We start from the raw sequence: 19948 nt of genomic DNA, 5'->3' as shown, positions 1-19948 counted from the left end.
ATATATATATATTATAATACAAGTTCAGGATCCATCCCCCCAGCTTAATCCCCACCAGATAAACTAACAGCAGAGAGATTTGGAGTTATTGACGAAGTCTTGCTGCTCGAGCGAGATTAGAGCTCGGCTTAATCTTGTAGCAGGAGGGTTTGGGGACGGTTTAATCAGAATTTGTACAGGAATAATCCCGTCTTTAAACTCGCTCCCGGCCCAATCCCTCCCAAGTTGTAATCAGGCGGGAGCCTCTTAGATGAAGAGGCCTCGGGGGGTGTTTCCAGCCCAAGTGGTGCAAGGGGACCCCCTGAGATGTGAGGCCCCCAGGGCGCTGCCACCTTCTCCAGACCTTCCCGGAGGGGAAACTGAGGCACTGGCGAGCCCTGAGGCTCCGGTTGTCACTGTCCCCCTGTGCGGTGACTCAAAGAATCAAGCACAAACCCCCCCGGGTGATGGGATGGGCACCCACGGGTTGGTGGCAGCAGGACCAGAGCACCCTGAGGATTAACCCAAAAATGGGGGCTCAGCCGCCTCCCACAGCCCCCTCCCCAAGCTATGGATGTGGCCCCAAGCAGTGGTTGCATTGGGCTGCTTGTAGGAGGCGTCCTGTGCAACAGCCCTGCACAAAACCCACTGAAACAACCAAATCAACCTCTACCAAGGTTGTAACCAGATCTGAGAGAGCTGGGTGAGCGCTTTTGCTCTCCAAACCCTTTTCTGGGTGCTTTAAGCTGCTCCCTTAACCGTGCTGTGCCTCAGTTTCCCCCCAGTGCTGCCAGCATTGCCAGACCCTACACAGAACCCCCCTAACGATCAATTAGCATCTAAATCACCCACAGGTGAGGTTGCAGCCAGCACTGAGAGGGCTGGGTGAGTGCTTTTGCCCTCCAAACCCTGCCCTGGGTGCCATAAGCAGCTCACTTAACCGTGCTGTGCCTCAGTCCCCCCCCCGAACTGCTGGTATTGCCAAACCCCACACAAAACCCACCTAATAACATTTAAATCATCCACAAACAAGGTTGCAAGCAGCAGCAAGAGAGCTGGGTGAATGCTATTGTCCTCCAAACCCTTCTCTGGGTGCTACAAACTGTGCCTTTAACTGTGCTGTGCCTCAGTTTCCCCCCAGATTTGCCAGAGCCTGCACAAAATCCAGCTAAATATCAAATAAAATTTGTATCTCCTGCAAAATAGGTTGCAACCAGCATTGAGAGAGCTGGGTGAGCGCTTTTATCCACCAAACCCTTCCTCTAGATGCTATGAGCTGCTCCTTTAACCGTGCTGTGCCTCGGTTTCCCCCCAGAGCTGCCAGCATTGCCAGACCCTACACAGAACCCACCTAACGATCAATTAGCATCTAAATCACCCACAGGTGAGGTTGCAGTCAGCATTGAGAGAGCTGGGTGAGCGCTTTTATCCACCAAACCCTTCCTCTAGATGCTATGAGCTGCTCCTTTAACCGTGCTGTGCCTCGGTTTCCCCCCAGAGCTGCCAGCATTGCCACACCCTGCACAGGACCCCCCTAACGATCAATTAGCATCTAAATCACCCACAGGTGAGGTTGCAGCCAGCATCGAGAGAGCTGGGTGAGTGCTTTTGCTCTCTAAACGCTTCTATGGGTGCTATAAACCGCTCCCTTCACTGTGCCGTGCCTCAGTTTCCCCCCGATCCGCCCGGCCCTTGTGCAGCTCCAGCGCCCAGCGGGGCCGCGGCTGCTTTTGTGCCGCGTTGGCTCTTTCAGGGAGCACAAAGCCGGGACCCGGCGGCACAGATGGACCCTTTCAGAGGGGAGCGGGCTCCTTTCTCCGTCTGCCGCCGGGCTCTGCCTTCCCCGGCGATCCCCCTTAATTGAATCCGCACTTTCATAGCTCATTACCCCGCTGATGGATTGGATTAGCCCGGGCTGCGGCTCGCCGGCCTCTGCGGGGAACAGTTGGCTGCTTGGCGTCCCCGCCGGGAGCGGGAGGAAGGTGGGGAGGGGGCCCAGGGGGGTCCCGGCCGTTAGCGGGAGCTGGGGGGCAATGGTTGCGACCCTGGCCGTGTCTCTCCAACGGGCACACACAGCTGTGGCCACGGCCGGGGGATGGCGGTGGGTGCGCGGTGCTCCCCGAGGGGTGTTGGACCCCACTGGGGACCTGATGATCCCTGGGGGTCTTTGTGGGGTGCGGCTGAGGGACCTGGGGGGTTCAGCTGGAGAACAGGAGCTGAGGGGAGACCTTCTGATCTCTGAACTGCCTGAAAGGAGCTTGGGGCATGGAGGGGGTTGGTCTGTGCTCCCAAGGGATAAAACAAGAGGAAACAGCCTCAAGTTGCACCAGGGGAGGTTGAGGTTGGAAATTTGGGGTAATTTCTTCCCCAAAGGGCTGTGGGGCATTGAACAGGCTGCCCAGGGCAGTGCTGGAGTCACCATCCCTGGAGGGTTGGACAGACGGACATGGGGTTCTCAGGACATGGGGCAGTGCTGGGGTGGGGGAATGGTTGGACTGGACGATCTTGAGGGGCTTTTCCAATCAAAATCATTCCGTGGTTGATTATTTGATCATAGGAAGAGCATCTCTGGGATGGGAGGGATGCAGCAGCGGTGGGGGGACCAGCTCTGGGTTGGCACATCAGCACCCTCACCCTGCACCTCGGGTGACCCATGGCAGCACAAACTGGGGCTCTGCCGCCCCCAACGCGGGGAGGACGCCGGCACGTGCCGATCCGCCCCCGCTGGCGCGTCCATATGGGCTAACGGCCGCTCGTTAACCTCTGCTCCGCGGCTGGACCCCAGCCCAGCTGCCAGCGATGCTCTGCGCCCCCTCCTTGCCCACTCGGGGGGCTTGGGGGGGGCTCTGCGCTCCCTCCCGCCTTCCATCCTCAGGAGGAATCACTATGAAAAGTGGCTTTACCATACCCAAACACAGAGTGTCTTATCCCACTATGGCAGGACTCAACCTCTCATCCCTGATGGGTTGAGGACAAAGGGGGACGCTGCCCTGGGGTCCCTTCCAGCCGGTGGCTTGTGGACCCCATCACGCACATGAAGGTTGGGTCATTTTAGGTCATTTTCTCCATTAACTTGCACTCAGCGCTGGGACAGGAGGGTTCTGGGGCAGCTTGGAGTTTCCCATTGGCAAGGCGGCATCTCCCTGCCCTGAGCATTGTGACTGCACTGGACATAGGGCAGAGCATGGGGGGACATTTCTGCCCCCGCCATAGAGCGCTGAGCCCTGGAAAAGCCTTTAGCAGGAGCACCCGGTGCTGCTCCAGCGAGGAGGGACGCTGCGGGGATGCAGGAGCGAGCCGAGCGCCGGGGCCGTCCACCCAGATGGAGATCTCGCTCCTGCCAGCTCAGACATCTGAACGCGGTGGATAAAAAAGTGCCCGCGGCATAAATGGTTTAGAGTATTCCCCCTCTGCATCCTCATCCTCTTAGCAAAAGGTAGAGCCGGGCACTCCCGACAGGCTCCCGGACCAGATGTGGTCAGAGTCCCATCGGGGTAGTTAGCGCCGTATCGTTTACGGGAGGGGATTAGAGGGACTCCACGTTGAGTCCCCGTCCCCAAGGCCTCTCGGATTAGGATATAATGCAGGAGGCTTTGCCTTGCGGGGGCTCAGATGGAGCCGTAACCCTCTTCATCCTCACTTTGCAAAAGCTCTAATGGCCGGGAGCTGGTGGTGGCACCCGGGGCTGCCCAGGGGTGTCACATCTGTGCTGACATGGTCTGTGCCAGGAGAAATCAAAAGCTGTTTCCAGACGTGAGAGCAAAGCACGTGGGAGACCCAATCTCAAATCCTGGGGTCACTTTTGGGCCCCTCGCACCAAGAAACACCTTGAGATTCTGCAGCAAGTTCAGAGAAGGGAACGGAGCTGGGGAAGGAGGTTTAGTGTGGAAATTTGGGATGATTTCTCCCCCAAAGGGCTGTGGGGCATTGAACAGGCTGCCAGGGCAGTGCTGGAGTCACCATCCCTGGAAGGTTGGATAGATGAGGTTCTCGGGGACATTTTAGTGACAGCATTGGGTTAATGGTTGGACTCCATGATCCTGAGGGGCACCAGAGGGGTGAGGATGCAGGGCCAAGCGAGGTCCTGCCAGCCAGGATCAGTGTCACCATCTCTGTCACTTACCCCTCCAGTGTGGCACCCAAAACTTGTCCCAGCTTTCCTTCATCCACCCCTGCACCCAGATTCTCTGATATTTCACTCTCTGATGTCTCTGAGCCCCAGGAGCTGCTCATGGGTCCTGTCCCCAGGAACGTCCCCACTTGGGGACCGAGGACGTGGCTGAGCTGCTGGGCCCTGGGGTCTGTGTCCCAGGGGCTGCCCCTCCCTGGGGACAAGGACATGAGGGTCTGTGGGAGGCGCGTCCTCCATCCCGGCCCAGCTGTGCCCTCTCCGGGGGCTGGGGGTCCCTAGAGCCCCCCAGCCCCACACCCAGTGCTGGGGCTGCTCAGAGCTCCAGGTGCTGTTCTCAGCACAGGGGGACAGACCTGGAGGCCCCTTGGGCAGTGTGGCAGTGGCACCGCCAGGGTGACACCCCCTGTGACACCGTTCACTGTCCCCCAGGCTGGTCCGGGGGGATGATGCCCCACACTTGGGGGGTGACAAGGGCCCCTGCCAGCCCCCCGGTGATGCCAGCCCTACTGCAGAGCCCCCTCGAGGCACTGGGACCCCATAATCCCCCATCCTCAGCCCCATCTCCTGCTTCCCCCCTGCAGACTTAGGTGGGCAGCGGGTAGGACGGTCAGCAGCTCCAGGCAGCCACCTGCGCCACCCCTCCTGCCTGCACCCCCCATCCTGCACCCCCATCCTGTCTGCACCCCCATCCTACAGCCCCTGCCTGCACCCTCTCCTACCTGCACCCCCCTGACTGCACCCTCTCCTGCCTGCATCCCCATCCTGCCTGCACCCCCTCATGACCACACAGTCATCCTGCCTGCACCCCCATTCTACCTGCATCCTGTGCCTGCACCCCCTCCTGACCACACCACCATTCTGCCTGCACTCCCCTGACTGCACCCCCCTCCTGCCTGCTCCCCAATTCTGCTTGCACCCCATGCCTCCACTCCCATCCTTCTGCACCCCCATGCCTGCACCCCTCACTGCACCCTTCTGCTTGCACCCCCATCCTACCTGTACCCCCATGCCTGCACCCTCCTGCCTGCAACCCCCAACTGCACCACCTCCTGCCTACACCCCCCTGCCTGCACCCCCTAACTGTACCACTCCCTGCCTGTACCCCCCAACTGCACCCCCATCCTGCCTGCACCCCCCTGCCTGCACCCCCCTGCCTGCACCCCCCAACTGTACCACTCCCTGCCTGCACCCTCCTGCCTGCACCCCCCAACTGCACCCCCATCCTGCCTGCACCCCCCAGTCTGCACCCCCCAACTGTACCACTCCCTGCCTGCACCCTCCTGCCTGCACCCCCCAACTGCACCCCCATCCTGCCTGCACCCCCCTGCCTGCACCCCCCTGCCTGCACCCCCCAACTGTACCACCCCCCTGCCTGCACCCTCCTGCCTGCAACCCCCCAACTGCACCCCCATCCTGCCTGCACCCCCCTGCCTGCACCCCCCAACTGTACCACTCCCTGCCTGCACCCCCATCCTGCCTGCACCCCCCAACTGCACCCCCATCCTGCCTGCACCCCCCTGCCTGCACCCTCCTGCCTGCAACCCCCCAACTGCACCACCTCCTGCCTGCACACCCCCGACTGCACCCCCCAACTGCACCCTCCTGTCTGCACCCCCATCCTACCTGCACCCCATGCCTGCCCCCCATCCTGCCTGCATCCCCATCCTACCTGCACCCCCCCTGCCTGTACCCCCCTGCCTGCACCCTCCCTACTGCACCCCCGTGACTGCACCCCGCTTCTGTCTGCATCCCCATCCTATCTGCACCCCTGCCTGCACCCCAGGCCGGCAGGGCAGGCAGCAGCCCGGGTCCCAGGGCGCAGATGCTGCTCCGCGAGCAGCGCGGGGAGATTTGAGCTCCCGACAGATGGCGGCTGCAAGAGTTCCTGGGGACGGGCTGCGAGTCCCCGCACCATCTGCCAGGGGTCACAGGTGACCCCCCAACCCCGCCGGAGGGAGGAGGGCATGCCAGAGCTTGGGTTACAGCAACACGCAGGGACACGGGGGAAAAGCGATATGGGGGGGATGCGGGATGGGTGTGGGTTGGGTCCCCACCGTGGGCACCGTGGCCATCGCTCCTCTCAGTCCCCGGGGGGCAGCAGGGGCTGGTTGCAGGAGGCACAGGGGGTGGTCCAGCTGTGGGTTCAAGCGCTGGGGGGCAGCTCGGGGCTGGTGGCAGCTGGTGGGTGCTCCCCCCGCGGGGAGGTTCGCAAGGGGCAGATTGTGGAGCGCTGGAACGGGCTGCCCAGGACAGTGGTGGAGTCACCACCCCTGGAGGGGCTGGACAGGCTGAGATGAGGTTCTTGGGGACATTTTAGTGACAGTTTTGGGTTAACGCTTGGGCTTGATGAGCTTGAGGGGCTTTTCCAACCTAAATGATTCTGTGATTGCCCAGGGCGGGGATGAGGATGCTTCGGGAAGTCCATCCCAGAGGTTGCTCCGCAGCGATCGCGGCAGCGGGTGCTGCTGCTGGCTGCAGGGCTGTGCTGGCACAGCACCCAGTTCCTCCTCCTGATTCCGCATCCCTCAGCCCACTCCCATTCCCACCCACCTCCGTGATGCCAAATCTCTCCATCCAGCAGGACCCCGGTGTCCCCAGATCTCACAGAAAGTACCGGACCCCTGTCCGCAGGTCCCCTGCACCCGCAGTCACTGCCAGCCCTGCGCCAGGGCTTGGAAGCTGCTTTTCCAGCACCCATTTCTGGGGTTAACACAGACAAACCTGACCCAGAACAGGCGCCCACCCTTCCCAAGTCACTGCCGTGGGGGTGGGTGTAGTGTGGGGGGACCAACCAGGCTTTGGGGATGCTCAGGTGATGCTGGGGAGCTGCTCAGAAGGAACCCCATCCATAGGGGGCAAGGACGGCCAAGGTGGGCACTTCTCTGGGTCTTCGTTGGGCTAATGAGCCCCTTGCCCACATCAGCGTGGGCTGTGGGGGGTGAGGCTGCCCAGGCCAGGGGGTTCCAGGTTGCACCCAGCGAAGCAAAGTAGAGGAAAAACAGCCATCAGGGGGTCTCCCCGTACCCCAAATTCCCTGCCTGTGCTGGCGGGGACACCACAGCATCCTCTGCAGTGTCACCCTGCAGCCCCAGAGCCAGCGCATCCCTCTGCATCTTCCCACCCTCGGGTCCAGCTCCCGGGACAGGCTCCTCTCAGACAGGGGGAGCAGCACCATGGGACCCTCCAGCTTCACCCAAAGTGCTGGGAAATCGAACAAAACGAGCGGAGAAAGAAAGGGAAGGGCAGGAGCGGGGTGGAGAGGAGGGGCAGGTGTCAGCAAGCTGCCTCCAGCCATCTGTTGCCAGCTTGGGGACTCCCAGCTCTGCACCCGATGGGGACAACGCTCGCTCTCGAGGCGGGGGACACCGCGCGGTCGCATCCCCCACCTGAGCGCAGCCGCGTTGGGGACTTTGGGAGGGGGGTGCTGGCCCTCCCTCCGTGGGGCTCCGGGGTGTCCTCAGCACAGCTGAGCTCACGGGGAGGCTCAGGAGGGAGGGAATAATGCATAGAGGGAATATTGGGGTATCCCCTCTGTTCCCCCCAAAGCTGACCAGATGTCCCTTCTTGCATAGGGAAGAGGGTGCAAACCAGAGCTGGGGCTTGGGCTCCTTGGGGGACAGGACTGAAAAATACTCTTCAAACACTCAAATCCTGGGGGCAGTTTTGGGCCCCTCATGCCAAGAAAGAGCTTGAGGTGCTGGAGCGAGTGGAGAGAAGGGAACGGAGCTGGTGAGGGGCTGGAGCACAAGTGTGATGGGAGCGGCTGAGGGACCTGGGGGGTTCAGCTGGAGAACAGGAGCTGAGGGGAGACCTGATCTCTGAACTGCCTGGAAGGGGCTTGGAGCCAGGAACAAGCGCCAGGAGCAGAGGAAACGGCCTCAAGTTGTCACCATCCAGGGTCACTATTTATTCACTCGGGGGTGCTGCTTTCCATGGCAAGTCCCCCGCTTCCCCTCCATCTGCTGTGACCAGGGAACACGACAATGACGGCACCAGGATGCGGCTGCTGTCTCCATCCCCCCATCGCCTCCACACTGGGAACAACCACCACTGTCCTTCCCAGCTCCCTCCAGTACCCTGCACTGGTCCTGCAGCACAACCACCAGCAGGACCAGGCCTGCCCAGCACCACGGAGTCCAGTGTGGGGCAGCCCATGGCCCCAGAGCAGGGTTGGGGTCCCCCCCTCCCAGCCTCAGGGAGAGATGACATAGGCGGTGGCGATGTACTTCTTGCCATTGCCGTAGGTGGACTTGGTCCAGGTGTAGGTCTGGATGCTGAGGCTGTAACCACCCAGGCTCAGGTGACACCTGTGGGGACACGGCCTCTGTCATAGCCCTGCTCCATCCCAGCCCCACAACCCCATATCCAGCATTCTTGGTGTCCCCACCCCAGCGTTGCTCCATCCTCAGCCCCACAACCCCATATCCAGCACTCTTGGTGTCCTCACACCAGTGTTGCTCCATCTCTGAGCCCCACAATCCCATCTCCAGATGTTCTAAGTGTTCCCACCCCAGTGCTGCTGCATCCCCAGCCCCACAATCCCATCTCCAGGATGTTCTTAGTGTCCCCACCCCAGCCCTGCTCCATCCCTGAGCACCACAATCCCATCTCCAGATGTTCTCAGTGTCCCCACTCCAGCCCTGCTCCATCCCTGAGCCCCACAATCCCATCTCCAGATGCTCCTGGTGTCCCCACCCCAGCCCTGCTCCATCCCTGAACCCCATGGGTGCTCCATCCCTGAGCCCCACAATCCCATCTCCAGATGCTCCTGGTGTCCCCACCCCAGCCCTGCTCCATCCCTGAACCCCATGGGTGCTCCATCCCAGCCCCACAATCCCATCTCCAGATGCTCTTCATGTCCCCGTTCCAGTGCTGCTCCATCCCAGCCTCACAATTCCATCTCAAGATGCTCTTGGTGTCCTCACCCCAGTGCTGCTCCATCTCCGGCCCCACAATCCCATCTCCAGGATGTTCTAAGTGTTCCCACCCCAGAGCTGCTGCATCCCCAGCCCCACAATCCCATCTCCAGGATGTTCTTAGTGTCCCCAACCCAGTGCTGCTCCATCCCAGCCCCACAATACCACCTCCAGATTGCTCCTGGTGTCCCCACCCTAGCCCTGCTCCATCCCCAGCCCCACAATCCCATCTCCAGATGCTCCTGGTGTCCCCACTCCACTGCTGCTCCATCCCCAGCCCTCCCCACCCATGCTGCCCCAGGGCTAAGCCAGGCTTAGGGGCCAACCCAGGCTCAGATGCCAACCCAGCTGCTGCTGGAGCTCAGGAGGACACCACTGGCTCCACAGCCAGAGGACAGATGGACAGACGCACACAGACAAGGTACTTACGCCCTCCCAGGCCGCGCGATGAAGCACAAGGTGTAGAGGCCGAATTCGAACTCGGGGCTGGAGCCAATGAAGGCAGAGCCCACCTCCTTGTAGAAGCCGTCCCAGTTGAACTGCAGCCCCAGCACATCAGGGTACGTGTCCCACTAGAGAAAGGGGGTTCAGGGATCAGCCCCCCTGGGTGCAGCAGGGCAGGGGGTTCAAGCAAAGCCCATCTGCACACAAACCCAAGCATCCTCCTGTCCTCTCCAGGGACAGATCCAGAGCAGCTCTCACTGCTCCCAGGGGCCACCGGACAGAGCCCCCAGTGTCCTATCGCTCACTTCTGCTTTGGGAGCCCCTTTTGCCTATCACATCATCTGTTCTGGACCATCCCACCCATCTCCATCCCTGGGTCACACAGGGAAGCAGAGGGGATGTGGCAGGGCGAGCATCCCTGATGCTTCTGATTTGCTCTGTTTGGGCTGCAGTTGATCTGGGATGCAGCTGATCTGGGATGCAGCTGATTTGGGATGCAGCTGATCCGGGATGCAGTTGATCTGGGATGCAGCTGATTTGGGATGCAGCTGATCCGGGATGCAGCTGATCCGGGATGCAGTTGATCTGAGATGCAGCTGATTTGGGATGCAGCTGATCCGGGATGCAGCCGATTTGGGATGCAGCTGATCTGGGATGCAGCCGATTTGGGATGCAGCTGATTTGGGATGCAGCTGATCTGGGATGCAGCTGATCCAGGATGCAGTTGATCTGGGATGCAGCTGATCTGGGATGCAGCTGATCCGGGATGCAGTTGATCTGAGATGCAGCTGATTTGGGATGCAGCTGATCCCGGATGCAGCTGATCCGGGATGCAGCTGATTTGGGATGCAGCTGATCCTGGATGCTGCTGATTTGGGATGCAGCTGATTTGGGATGCAGCTGATCCAGGATGCAGTTGATCTGGGATGCAGTTGATCTGAGATGCAGCTGATTTGGGATGCAGCTGATCTGGGATGCAGCTGATTTGGGATGCAGTTGATCTGAGATGCAGCTGATTTGGGATGCAGCTGATCCCGGATGCAGCTGATTTGGGATGCAGCTGATTTGGGATGCAGCTGATCCTGGATGCTGCTGATTTGGGATGCAGCTGATTTGGGATGCAGCTGATCCCAGATGCTGCTGATTTGGGATGCAGCTGATCCGGGATGCAGCTGATTTGGGATGCAGCTGATTTGGGATGCAGCTGATTCAGGATGCAACTGATTCGGGACCCCGCTGGACCACTTACCGGTCCATTGAAGTTGTGGCTGAAGTAGTTGACGATGCCCTGCTTTTCCAGAAGATAGAAGCGAATCCAGTTGTGGAATCCCGACACCTTCCCTTTTTTCACCTCCCCTAAACACAAGAGAGAGCCCGGGGTGAGCCCCCCGCCCAGCGCTGCCCGGCGCCCCCGGCCCACGGCGCGGGCTCTACCTGAGAAGACGTGCTCGAAGCCGCTGGAGTTCTGCTCGCCGTCGCCTCTGGAGTAGAGGCCGAACCACATCTCCTTCAAATCGGCGACGAACTCCTGCTCAGAGCCGTAACGGTCTGCGGGCAAAGCAGCGCGAGGTGGGAGCAGCATCGCGGGGTGGGTGCATGGGGAGAGGTAGAGACAGGGCTCCCCCATCCCATTCCTCTCCCTCAGGAACATCTTGGCTTTGCACAGCTCGATTCTCCCACGTTTGGCATTTCAGGACATCCCTCCCGTGCTCTTCCAATCTGCATCCCCCCAGGTCATCTCCCACCCAGCTGGGACTTCCTTTGGGTGCCCAGCACCCTATTCCCCCCATCCTGCCCCACGCTCACTTTTCTCATGGAGGAAGGCGAAGAGTTTCTTCATGAGCTCAGTTTTCATCACCTCCTTGAGGAAGTTGTCCTGCTCCCTCAGCTCCTCTGCCGTCACCTCCTCCTCCCTGTCCATTGCCCTCTGGTAATTGTCTAGTAGTTTAATGAAGCTTGAGTAAGTGGGTTTGGAGAAGAGCTTCTCATTGACGTATTTGTAGAGCCTGGGAGAGAGCGGATCCTGCGCTGAGCGAAGCAAAGATCCCTTCCAAAACCAGCCCAGCGCCCTGCCCGGCCGTCTGGTCCCTGCTGGGGTGGCCATGGGCTGCTGGCCACCCCAGGGATGCTGGTGGCCACTCACGGCTGCGGGGAGCGGTCCTCCTGGTCGCCCGTCTCATCAGGGGCCGCCTGGTGCTGGGGGTTGAGGGTGATGTCGGTCGGCTGGGCTTTGTTGTGATCGGCCTTGTAGAGCTGCTCCGAGATGCGCAGGAGGTCCTGGTCGGTGATGGCATCCTGGCTCCTGGAGAAACCCTCTGCAAGGACAGGCGGGAGAAGCGAGGGGATGCAGCACCCACTGCTGCGTCCATGCACGAGTGTCACGATCCTGTGACCCCACGAGATCCGCATGCTCAGCATGGAGGGGTTAGGGGTGCAGGAGTGGCAGGGGGGTCCCAACGCACCCCAGCCCTGGGGACGAGAGCTGGACACCGTGTTGCAGGCACGGGAGTGTTTCATTAAGCACTGGGGGAGCCAGGAAGCATCAGTCCGGTCTCCCACACAAACCTCAAATCCTGGGGTCAGTTTTGCGGCCCTCAACACCAAGAAAGACCTTGAGGTGTTGAAGTAGGGACATCTTCAGCAGCTCAGGGTGCTCAGAGCCCCGTGAGCCTGGCCTGGGATGTCTCCAGGGATGGTTCATCCACCACCTCCCTGGCCAACCTGGGCCAGGCTCTCACCACCCTCAGGGTCAACAATTTCTCCCATATGTCCAGCCTGACATGGAGCTACTCACCACGGGTGCGAGCCGCATCCTCGGCCCCTTCTCCACCTGCGCAGAGCCGAAACGAGAGCTCAGTGTGATGGAGACGCAAGCTGGGGGCTGCCCAGGACCACACACACAAACACACAGCCAAGCAGACAGACACACGCCTGCAGCCAACCCCCCTGCACCCCAGATGAGTTTCATGGGGCAAGCAGCACCCCCAGACCCCCCATGGCCCAGGGATGCTCACCGGGCCGGCAGTGCCTGTCGTAATCCCGGCAGCAGCTGCGGTACCTCCGGCACTCGGTGTTGCAGTGGCACTCGTCCTCCTCGCTGTAGGGCTCCCCACAGCGCCCCTCGCAAGAGTCGGGGGCCGTGTACATGTCTTTGGGACAGACAAACACCAGCGTGGTCCGCAGGACGGACTGACCACCCTGCCCACCCCGCCTCGGAGCATCCTCCTGCCCACGCTCCCCTCCTGGACCACATTCCCACCCCGCACCTATTCGGGATCATTCATCAGCGTTTCGAGGTGGCATTTTGATCAGCTGGATCCCCAGGATGCCCATTGCCACAGGTCAGTCCCCTTCGGCGAGGGACGCGCACCCCACCATGGCCACTTCACACGAGGAAGCGCGTTCTTGGCTCCCCACTCTTAACTGCTCCGTCTGATTCACCCTTTTAATGCCAGGTTTGCAAGAGTGCCCCAGGTCCCCGGGCCACATTCCTGACACCCTTATTTGTAACCCACTGTCTCGTCCTGCAATGCTGGGAAAACTGGGAACTCGTTCCTGAACTATTTATATGAGAAGTGAGTCGCCGAGTGTGTGCGTTATTACACATAATGCAAAGCTAAAAATAACCCGGCAACTCACATCATGCTTTGAATAGTGTAAGTGTCCCTTCTCAGAAGGACAAGGGACACGTGCCATCAAGCAAAGAGAGGCTGTAGGTCACCAAGACGTTGGGTTTGAACTAAGCTCAGGGACTATGTGCTTTGGGAAGGTTCTTTTTCCTCCGTGTTGTCCATGAGCTCCTGACAGATGAACGAGACAGCCTGGGGGTGACTTTCTGAGCATCCCTTTGCTCCAGTCGGGAAGGTGACAAGGTGACAAGGTGCTGAGAAGTCACGTCCCAACCTGCAGAGCCATCCCTGGAGAAGAGGATGTGGCAACCACACATCTTAAACACCTCAGGGTCACCAGCGTTTATCTCCAGCCCATGAAACACCCTTTGGGCAAATCCTGATGAGAGTGACTTCCAAGTCACCCAGCTTGCTGGCTTCTTCCTGCCCCCTCATTGCTTGGTCTGGTGTCTGGCATTGCACCCAAACCATTTGTGTGGTTCAGAATCACGACATCAAGGTCTCCCATGCGATGATGAGAGGAGGAAGAACCTCTTCATCCATCGGCCAACCCAGCTGGTTGGTTGTGCTGCTGAGTCCTGTTTGGCCACCAGGTCCTTTTCTGAAAATCCACTTTATGGCAAGAGGGGAATTAGTGGGAAGTGATAGGAAGTAATTAGTACGAAGGGTTTCCTTGAGGTGACGTGCCCTTGGTGCTCCTTTATTCCCACCTTTGCTTGTACTGATGCCTGGAGAACTGCAAAGAGCTGCCGAGGGAAGGAGCACCCGTGTTTTGGGTGGTTGGGATGCTCGTGGTGTCCAGACATCCCAGTGTCACCAGGATGCAGCGGAACAGCAAGACCTGGAGCAGCTGAGATCCCCGTCTCTGGGGCAGCACCCCTGCTGCTCCCAATGCAGCTGTGGGGATAACTCAGCCTGAATCATCCATCCCGGCTCGTTTTCCACTGGGATTGTGCAAGGTGGGAACTGCTCACACATAAATCACCGCCAAGACCTTCCCGGAGCCGGGGCACGTGCTGCCGGAGCGTGTCCCAGCAAAGCACCGATACCGGGTGTGCGCTGACTCAACCCAGGTTGGAGCCACCAGAGCCCTTGGGGAGCGAGATCATTGTCACCCCAGCTCCAGGGGATTGGGAGCTGGGGAGTGTTTGCTCCTCTACAACTGCCTGAAAGGAGCTTGGAGCATGGAGGGGGTTGCTCTGTGCTCCCAAGTGATAAAACAAGAGGAAATGACCTGAAGTTGCGCCAGGGGAGGTTGAGGTTGGATGTGGGGAACAATTTCTTCCCCAAAGGGCTGTGGGGCATTGAACAGGCTGCCCAGGGCAGTGCTGGAGTCACCATCCCTGGAGGGTTGGACAGACGGACATGAGGTTCTCAGGGACATTTTAGTACTAGGGGTGGGGAACGGTTGGACTTGATGATCCTGAGGGGCTTTTCCACCCAAAATGATTCTATGATTTGGCTGTTTTCTGGCTGTACAAAGCCAGCCAAATATTTCTTTCTCATTTTCAGCCGTTCGGCCTGATCCACCCTCCTCAAGCACAGCTTTTTGGACAAGAACGAACTGATTCTCCTTGCTGCCAAAAGGGTTTTTGACCCAGGAAAAGCGGGCTGTTTCCTGAACAGCTCCATTCACCAAGGTGTGGGGAAACGTCTGAGACATGACAGAGCCCTCCCAGCGGCTCCCGGCTCCGTCCAGTCCACGAACATGAGTTATAGCTGGTGTCAGAGCGGCATCCGCGTGTCCCTGGTCTGACTCAAGGCCTCACTCCACTGTGCAAACACCATCCCAAAATCAGCCCTGCCCCTCTACAGAATCCCATTTGAAGGCCAAATTAACTTGCAGCAAAAGATCTATTGATAGCCTGAGCTCCCCAAATATTTAGTTACATGCTCCTGGCCCTTGAAACCATCCATAACCCTGGGTGCACAAGCTGGCTGTGAGATAACCAGGTAAAATCTCGCTTGGATGAGGATAAGTGAAGTCATTGCCTGGCAGAGGTGTCACAGCTCCGATGGGTCCATCAGGGTGATGCTCTGGTCCAAAGCGTTGGCCAAGGATTGACCGTGACACAAGCTGTTCTGCTTCCCAGTTTCTCCTTCGAGCAACAATAACTTTGCGCTTGCGTTAAACAAAATGAGACCACGACAAATCCACCTGTTTCAGGACAACTTTGCAGCAGAAGCAGCTCCTTGTCCTCGCTGGCCTTGCAAAACTCCTCACGTCTGCTTTGAAAAATCAGCTACAGCTTGTTGGCAGCGTCGGGAGTGATGAAACTCCCTTCTTGCACGTAGATCAGCGCTCGCGTTTGGTGCGAGGAGATGGTAACAACGGCACCGAGTCACAGGCTGGACCCTGGTCAACCAGGAGCCACAACCTGATGCCCACAAGCCAGAGCTGTTCTTTAGCATCTCTCCTAACAACCACAAAGTCGTGAAGGGCGAAGCACCCAAGTTCGCGTTGCATTTCCCATTGCATCTGACTGGCTCCTCCGCTCACCTCCAGCGCCCATGGTGGGATTGGGGATGAGGTGTTGGAGAAGTATTTCCCTTTGTGGAGGAGGCAGAGGAAGGTGGGTTTGCATGATGAACGCACAGCAAGACGCACCAGGACACAACTGGTGGACCAGGCTAAAGACCAAGGGAAGTCTCAACCCATCGAAGAGAAGGGTAAACCACCCTCATCACCACCTGGAGCTTAAGAAACATGAAATCATCCCTCACTCTTTCCCCTGTGAAGTTCTGCTGGTCCAACCTCGCAATGAACCACTTGCCCTCATCCAGCCGAGCTCCCCCAGCACTTCCAACCCATTGCTGGCCCCTTCCCATGGACGCACCGGCTGGTTGGGCCCCTCTGTCGCCGCCAAGCTCCATTACTCACGGCCAGACACGCAGCCCAGGGCTATTCCTGCCCCAACAAGGAGAATCCAGGGCTTCATCATCCCCTCGATGCCGCGCTGGCCGCTCCGGAGCGTCCCCGATGGCAATGCTGGTGCTCTCTGCTATATGTGGGTTCCCTGGGGAGGAGGAGCATGATGCACCCACACTTTGCCAACTCTCATTATGTGCACAGCTTAATTATAGGTTGCCCAGCTGGGAGGAGGGCTGGTAAATCCAGTATCGCGGTATTGCTCCATTCCTCCCGTGCACAGCCCTGGGGGGAAATTTGGGAGCATTGGGAAAACTCTGTGGGGTTTTTGGCCACCTGGAGCCCAGCAGGTCCGTCAAAGACTCGAGCTGGACGTCAGGGCCATAGGCTGGTCCCTCCATGTACCACACGCTCCCGTGCAACTGGTGTGAACCGGGGGGCAACTTTCTGCTCCCCAGTTAATTGGAAGTGAAGATCTCCCCTTGCTCCGCTGCTGTCCCTGGACGTTGTGTCCCCCTCCCAGGACAAACCAGTTTCATTGGAGGCTCCGAGTCCTCCAGCAACACAAGGAAACCCTGAGGCACAGCCACAAGCCAGGTTTTAGCACCAAGGCTGCTCAGGAGCAGGTTTTGTGGGCTGTCCCAGTGTCCCAGCCCAGAGCCGGTCCATCCCTACCCTTCTCCAGGAGCCCTCACGGCCTCAAGTAATGCCAAGAGTCACCAGCCAAGACATCCCAGGTTGAATCCAGTGTATCCCAGTGGAAGATGCCCCTGGATGGGGGGTGTTTTGGTGTATTGGGCAGGAGAGACGCCTTCCCCTGCTACCACAGCTTGGAAGGGACCTGGATCCCACTGGTTCCCAGTCTTGGAACATGTTGGACATGCTGACCAGTACACCCAAAGGCATGGGGGTGACCAGATTGGGACAGGTCAGTGTTCATCCTGCCTCCAAGGGCATCTTAATGCTGCCCCTGAACCCCAGCACAGCCCCCCCTTCTCAAGGGGCATCGCAACCATCCCTGAGCGCATCTCCATCCACGTCCCTGCACTGCCCGGCTCAGCCGCTCCAAACCACACCAGGAAAATAACAGTGAGGAGCGAGGAGCAGGACAAGTAACCAGGAGTGGGTATGAACCTTCTCAACCTGTTCTGCTGTTGGAAGATGATGAACCATCGGATCATAGAATCATTTTGGCTGAAAGACACCCTCAGGATTGAGCCCAACCACAACCCACCCCCGGCACCACCCCATGTCCCTGAGAACCTCATATCTGTGTCTGCTCAACCCCTCCAGGGATGGTGCCTCCACCGCTGTCCTGGGCAGTGTCCACTGCTTCACGACCATCTCCGTGAACAATTTTTTCCTAATATCCCATCTGAACCTTCCCCGAGGTCATTTCCTATCGTTGGGGAAGATTCCCCAGCCAGCAGCTCCTGGACATTCCATAAGGAGCCCTTGGTGCTCCGGACTCCCATGCCCATGATGCTTCAACCCAGAAGCAGCAGCCCCATGACAGGGTTTCCCCACCCAAGAGGGGGTCACCCCTGTGCATCTCCCCCTCAGTGGGCAATAACCGATCTCCAAGCACCATCCGAGCCACAGAGAGACAATTTCAGAGCATGGGCAGAGCAGGCAGGAGCTGCCTGCAATTCCTGCTGCCAACACAGCATTGCGACAGCCTCACCCCCCCGGGGTGCGTTAGCTGGCACAGCAGAGCCGGGTTTGGTGTCACAAGGACCAGGTTTGGGTTCTTTGTCACCCCTCAGTCACTTCCTACCCTCCGCCCTGGGCTGGGGACCCTGCTGACCTGTCTTTCTGGAAAACCGCCTTGTGTTCTCCAAGAGCTTTGAGTCACCTGGTGCTGAGGCTGCTCTGTGAGTCCATCCGCTGGATCAGGCACAAGCCAACCCTTTTTCAGCTCAAGCCCCGTTGGGCTGAGGAGCTCATATCGCTGGGGTTGGACGTTGGGTGGATGGCTCCAGCAATTGTGCATCCGTCTTGCTCCTTTGAGATGCCCAGGAAGAGCAGGAACTGCGGTGGGAGATGGAGCAGGTCCCATGGTGCCTGGAGAAGGAGCTGAGTGCTCCCAATGGAGGAGGATGGAGGTGGAGCCCATCTCTTCTTGCAGGTTTCTTTCCCAGCCTCACCATGGAGGATGACGCCTTTTCCCTTGGGATGAAGTGGCAGCATCACCTCCAGCCCAGGTGGTCAAAAAGGCCACCAGCATGCTGGCTTGTCCCAGTGCTGGTGTGGCCAGCAGGCCCAGGGCAGTGACCGTCCCTGTGTTGGGACCTGGGGAACCCAAACCTCGAATCCTGGGGGCAGTTTTGGGCCCCTCACGCCAAGAAAGAGCTTGAGGAGAGCAAGGGGAGAGAAGGGAACGGAGCTGGTGAGGGGCTGGAGCACAAGTGTGATGGGAGCGGCTGAGGGGCCTGGGGGGTTCAGCTGGAGAACAGGAGCTGAGGGGAGGCCTCCTGATCTCTGAACTGCCCTCGATGATCTTGAGAGGCTTTTCCAACCCAAACGATCCTGTGTTTCTATCTCCTCCCTCCTCTCCCACGTCTCTCCACCTCCCTCTGCTGTTGGAGACAGGAGACCAGGAGATGTCCCCAGCGGGTACCAAATCAGCGCTGCCAAGCCGGCGTCACCAGGGGCTGCCTTGTCTGCTGAGCACTGAGCTTTAGCACAACCCTTTAATTTCCCTCTATGATCATTTTGTGATTCTATTACCTTTGTTTGAGCAGGCATCCAGCCTCTTATTTTCACATGGTCTATTCTTTGCTACAAGCTGCGCAACACTGAGCTTCATCTTCATCCTCATCCCCCATCCTCCTTCCCTGGACTCCTTGCTCTTTCCCAGAATATTTCTCCAGTTGTTTCCTCACCATGAGGACCTCGTGGAGCTTCTGCAGCTCCATGAGGTCCCCTGGTGGGGCTGGACCTTTATGCTCCTGCTCTCAAGGGAAACCGCTTGTGGAGGACACAGCTGGTGGGTTGTGGGGCTGCATGGACCACGCTGAGCCCCCAACAGGATGCTCTTCACCGCCTGCACCAGGAGAACCAGACAAGGATCAACTTTCCCACTCGAGAGGAGATTCCTCCAGCCAAACCAGCATCCCAAGGAAGGGAAAGCCCCACGACACAAGCATGGACCAGTCAGCCAACCTGAAGGCAACCCTCAGGTCTAGAAACATCTGGAGAACATCCAGCTCCAGTTTAACCCTTCCTTCCCCACACATGAGCCCTTTCAGTTCACGGCTCCTTTGGATCTTGAGGGTAAATATCTTGGAAAAGGTGCCAGATTTGGGTCCAGACGCCAGGGAATGGCCATCACTTGCCTGCTTTGCATCAGCTTGTTGGACATGTAGCTGGGAGTTAAAACCTGGGAGATGTTGGGCACCAAAACCATTGAGCATGGCCACCCATGGCCTTGTAGAGAACCACGAAGCCCAGTTTTATACTGGAGGGGAACTGGGGTGGACAGGTTTCATGCCAGGAACCTGCACTCCATCTCTGCACTGCTCGCAATGTTATTTAGGTGCAACGGGGACTCTTTTATTTTAAGTGACCCGTTCATTCGCATCACGAGACTGAAAAGCGCAATTAATGCAGCAGCGCTCGGGTCCCTTGTCGCCCAGCCTGGGGCAAGGCTGGGGTGGCTTTGGCTTTGCTGTGGCTCCGTGGTGTCCCGGCTGGGGAGCTGTGAGCCCCCCATGCTGGTACCCAACAAATGCGGGAGCTTTTGGGGTGGCGATTGGCCCCCAACCCCGCAGCTTCATCCCGGTTGGGAAGGTCATTGCTAAAACTGCTCCATGCTCATCCAGAGATGCTCTGGGGGTCCTCACCCCTGGGGGCCGTCAGCTCTGTCCTCTTTGAAGATGTCTCCCCCAAATCTCTGCTCAGGGCTCAGCAGCAACTGGTGACCGGTTGGGGACAGCCCGAGCAGGTCACTGTCTCCATCATGAGGTCACCGTCTCCA

The 19948-nt window shown here is 58.9% G+C and overlaps 1 protein-coding gene across 1 annotated transcript; it reads right to left on the bottom strand.

Annotated features, from left to right (window-relative positions):
• Positions 1-8009: 8009 nt before the first annotated feature.
• ENDOU (endonuclease, poly(U) specific) lies at positions 8010-19401 on the bottom strand. Its single transcript, XM_065859035.2, has 9 exons — positions 15982-19401; positions 12486-12620; positions 12266-12301; positions 11615-11786; positions 11278-11477; positions 10906-11019; positions 10721-10827; positions 9457-9599; positions 8010-8418 (listed from the first exon to the last, which is right to left on the bottom strand). Exons 1-9 carry the CDS (start codon positions 16040-16042, stop codon positions 8304-8306), a joined length of 1083 nt encoding a protein of 360 aa, XP_065715107.2. The 5' UTR covers positions 16043-19401; the 3' UTR covers positions 8010-8303.
• Positions 19402-19948: the final 547 nt, after the last annotated feature.

The sequence above is a fragment of the Patagioenas fasciata genome, chromosome 28 (assembly GCF_037038585.1).
Source record: "Patagioenas fasciata isolate bPatFas1 chromosome 28, bPatFas1.hap1, whole genome shotgun sequence".
NCBI lineage: Eukaryota > Metazoa > Chordata > Aves > Columbiformes > Columbidae > Patagioenas > Patagioenas fasciata.
The sequence above is the reverse complement of the archived record's forward strand: the minus strand, read 5'-3'. Positions and strand labels throughout refer to the sequence as shown.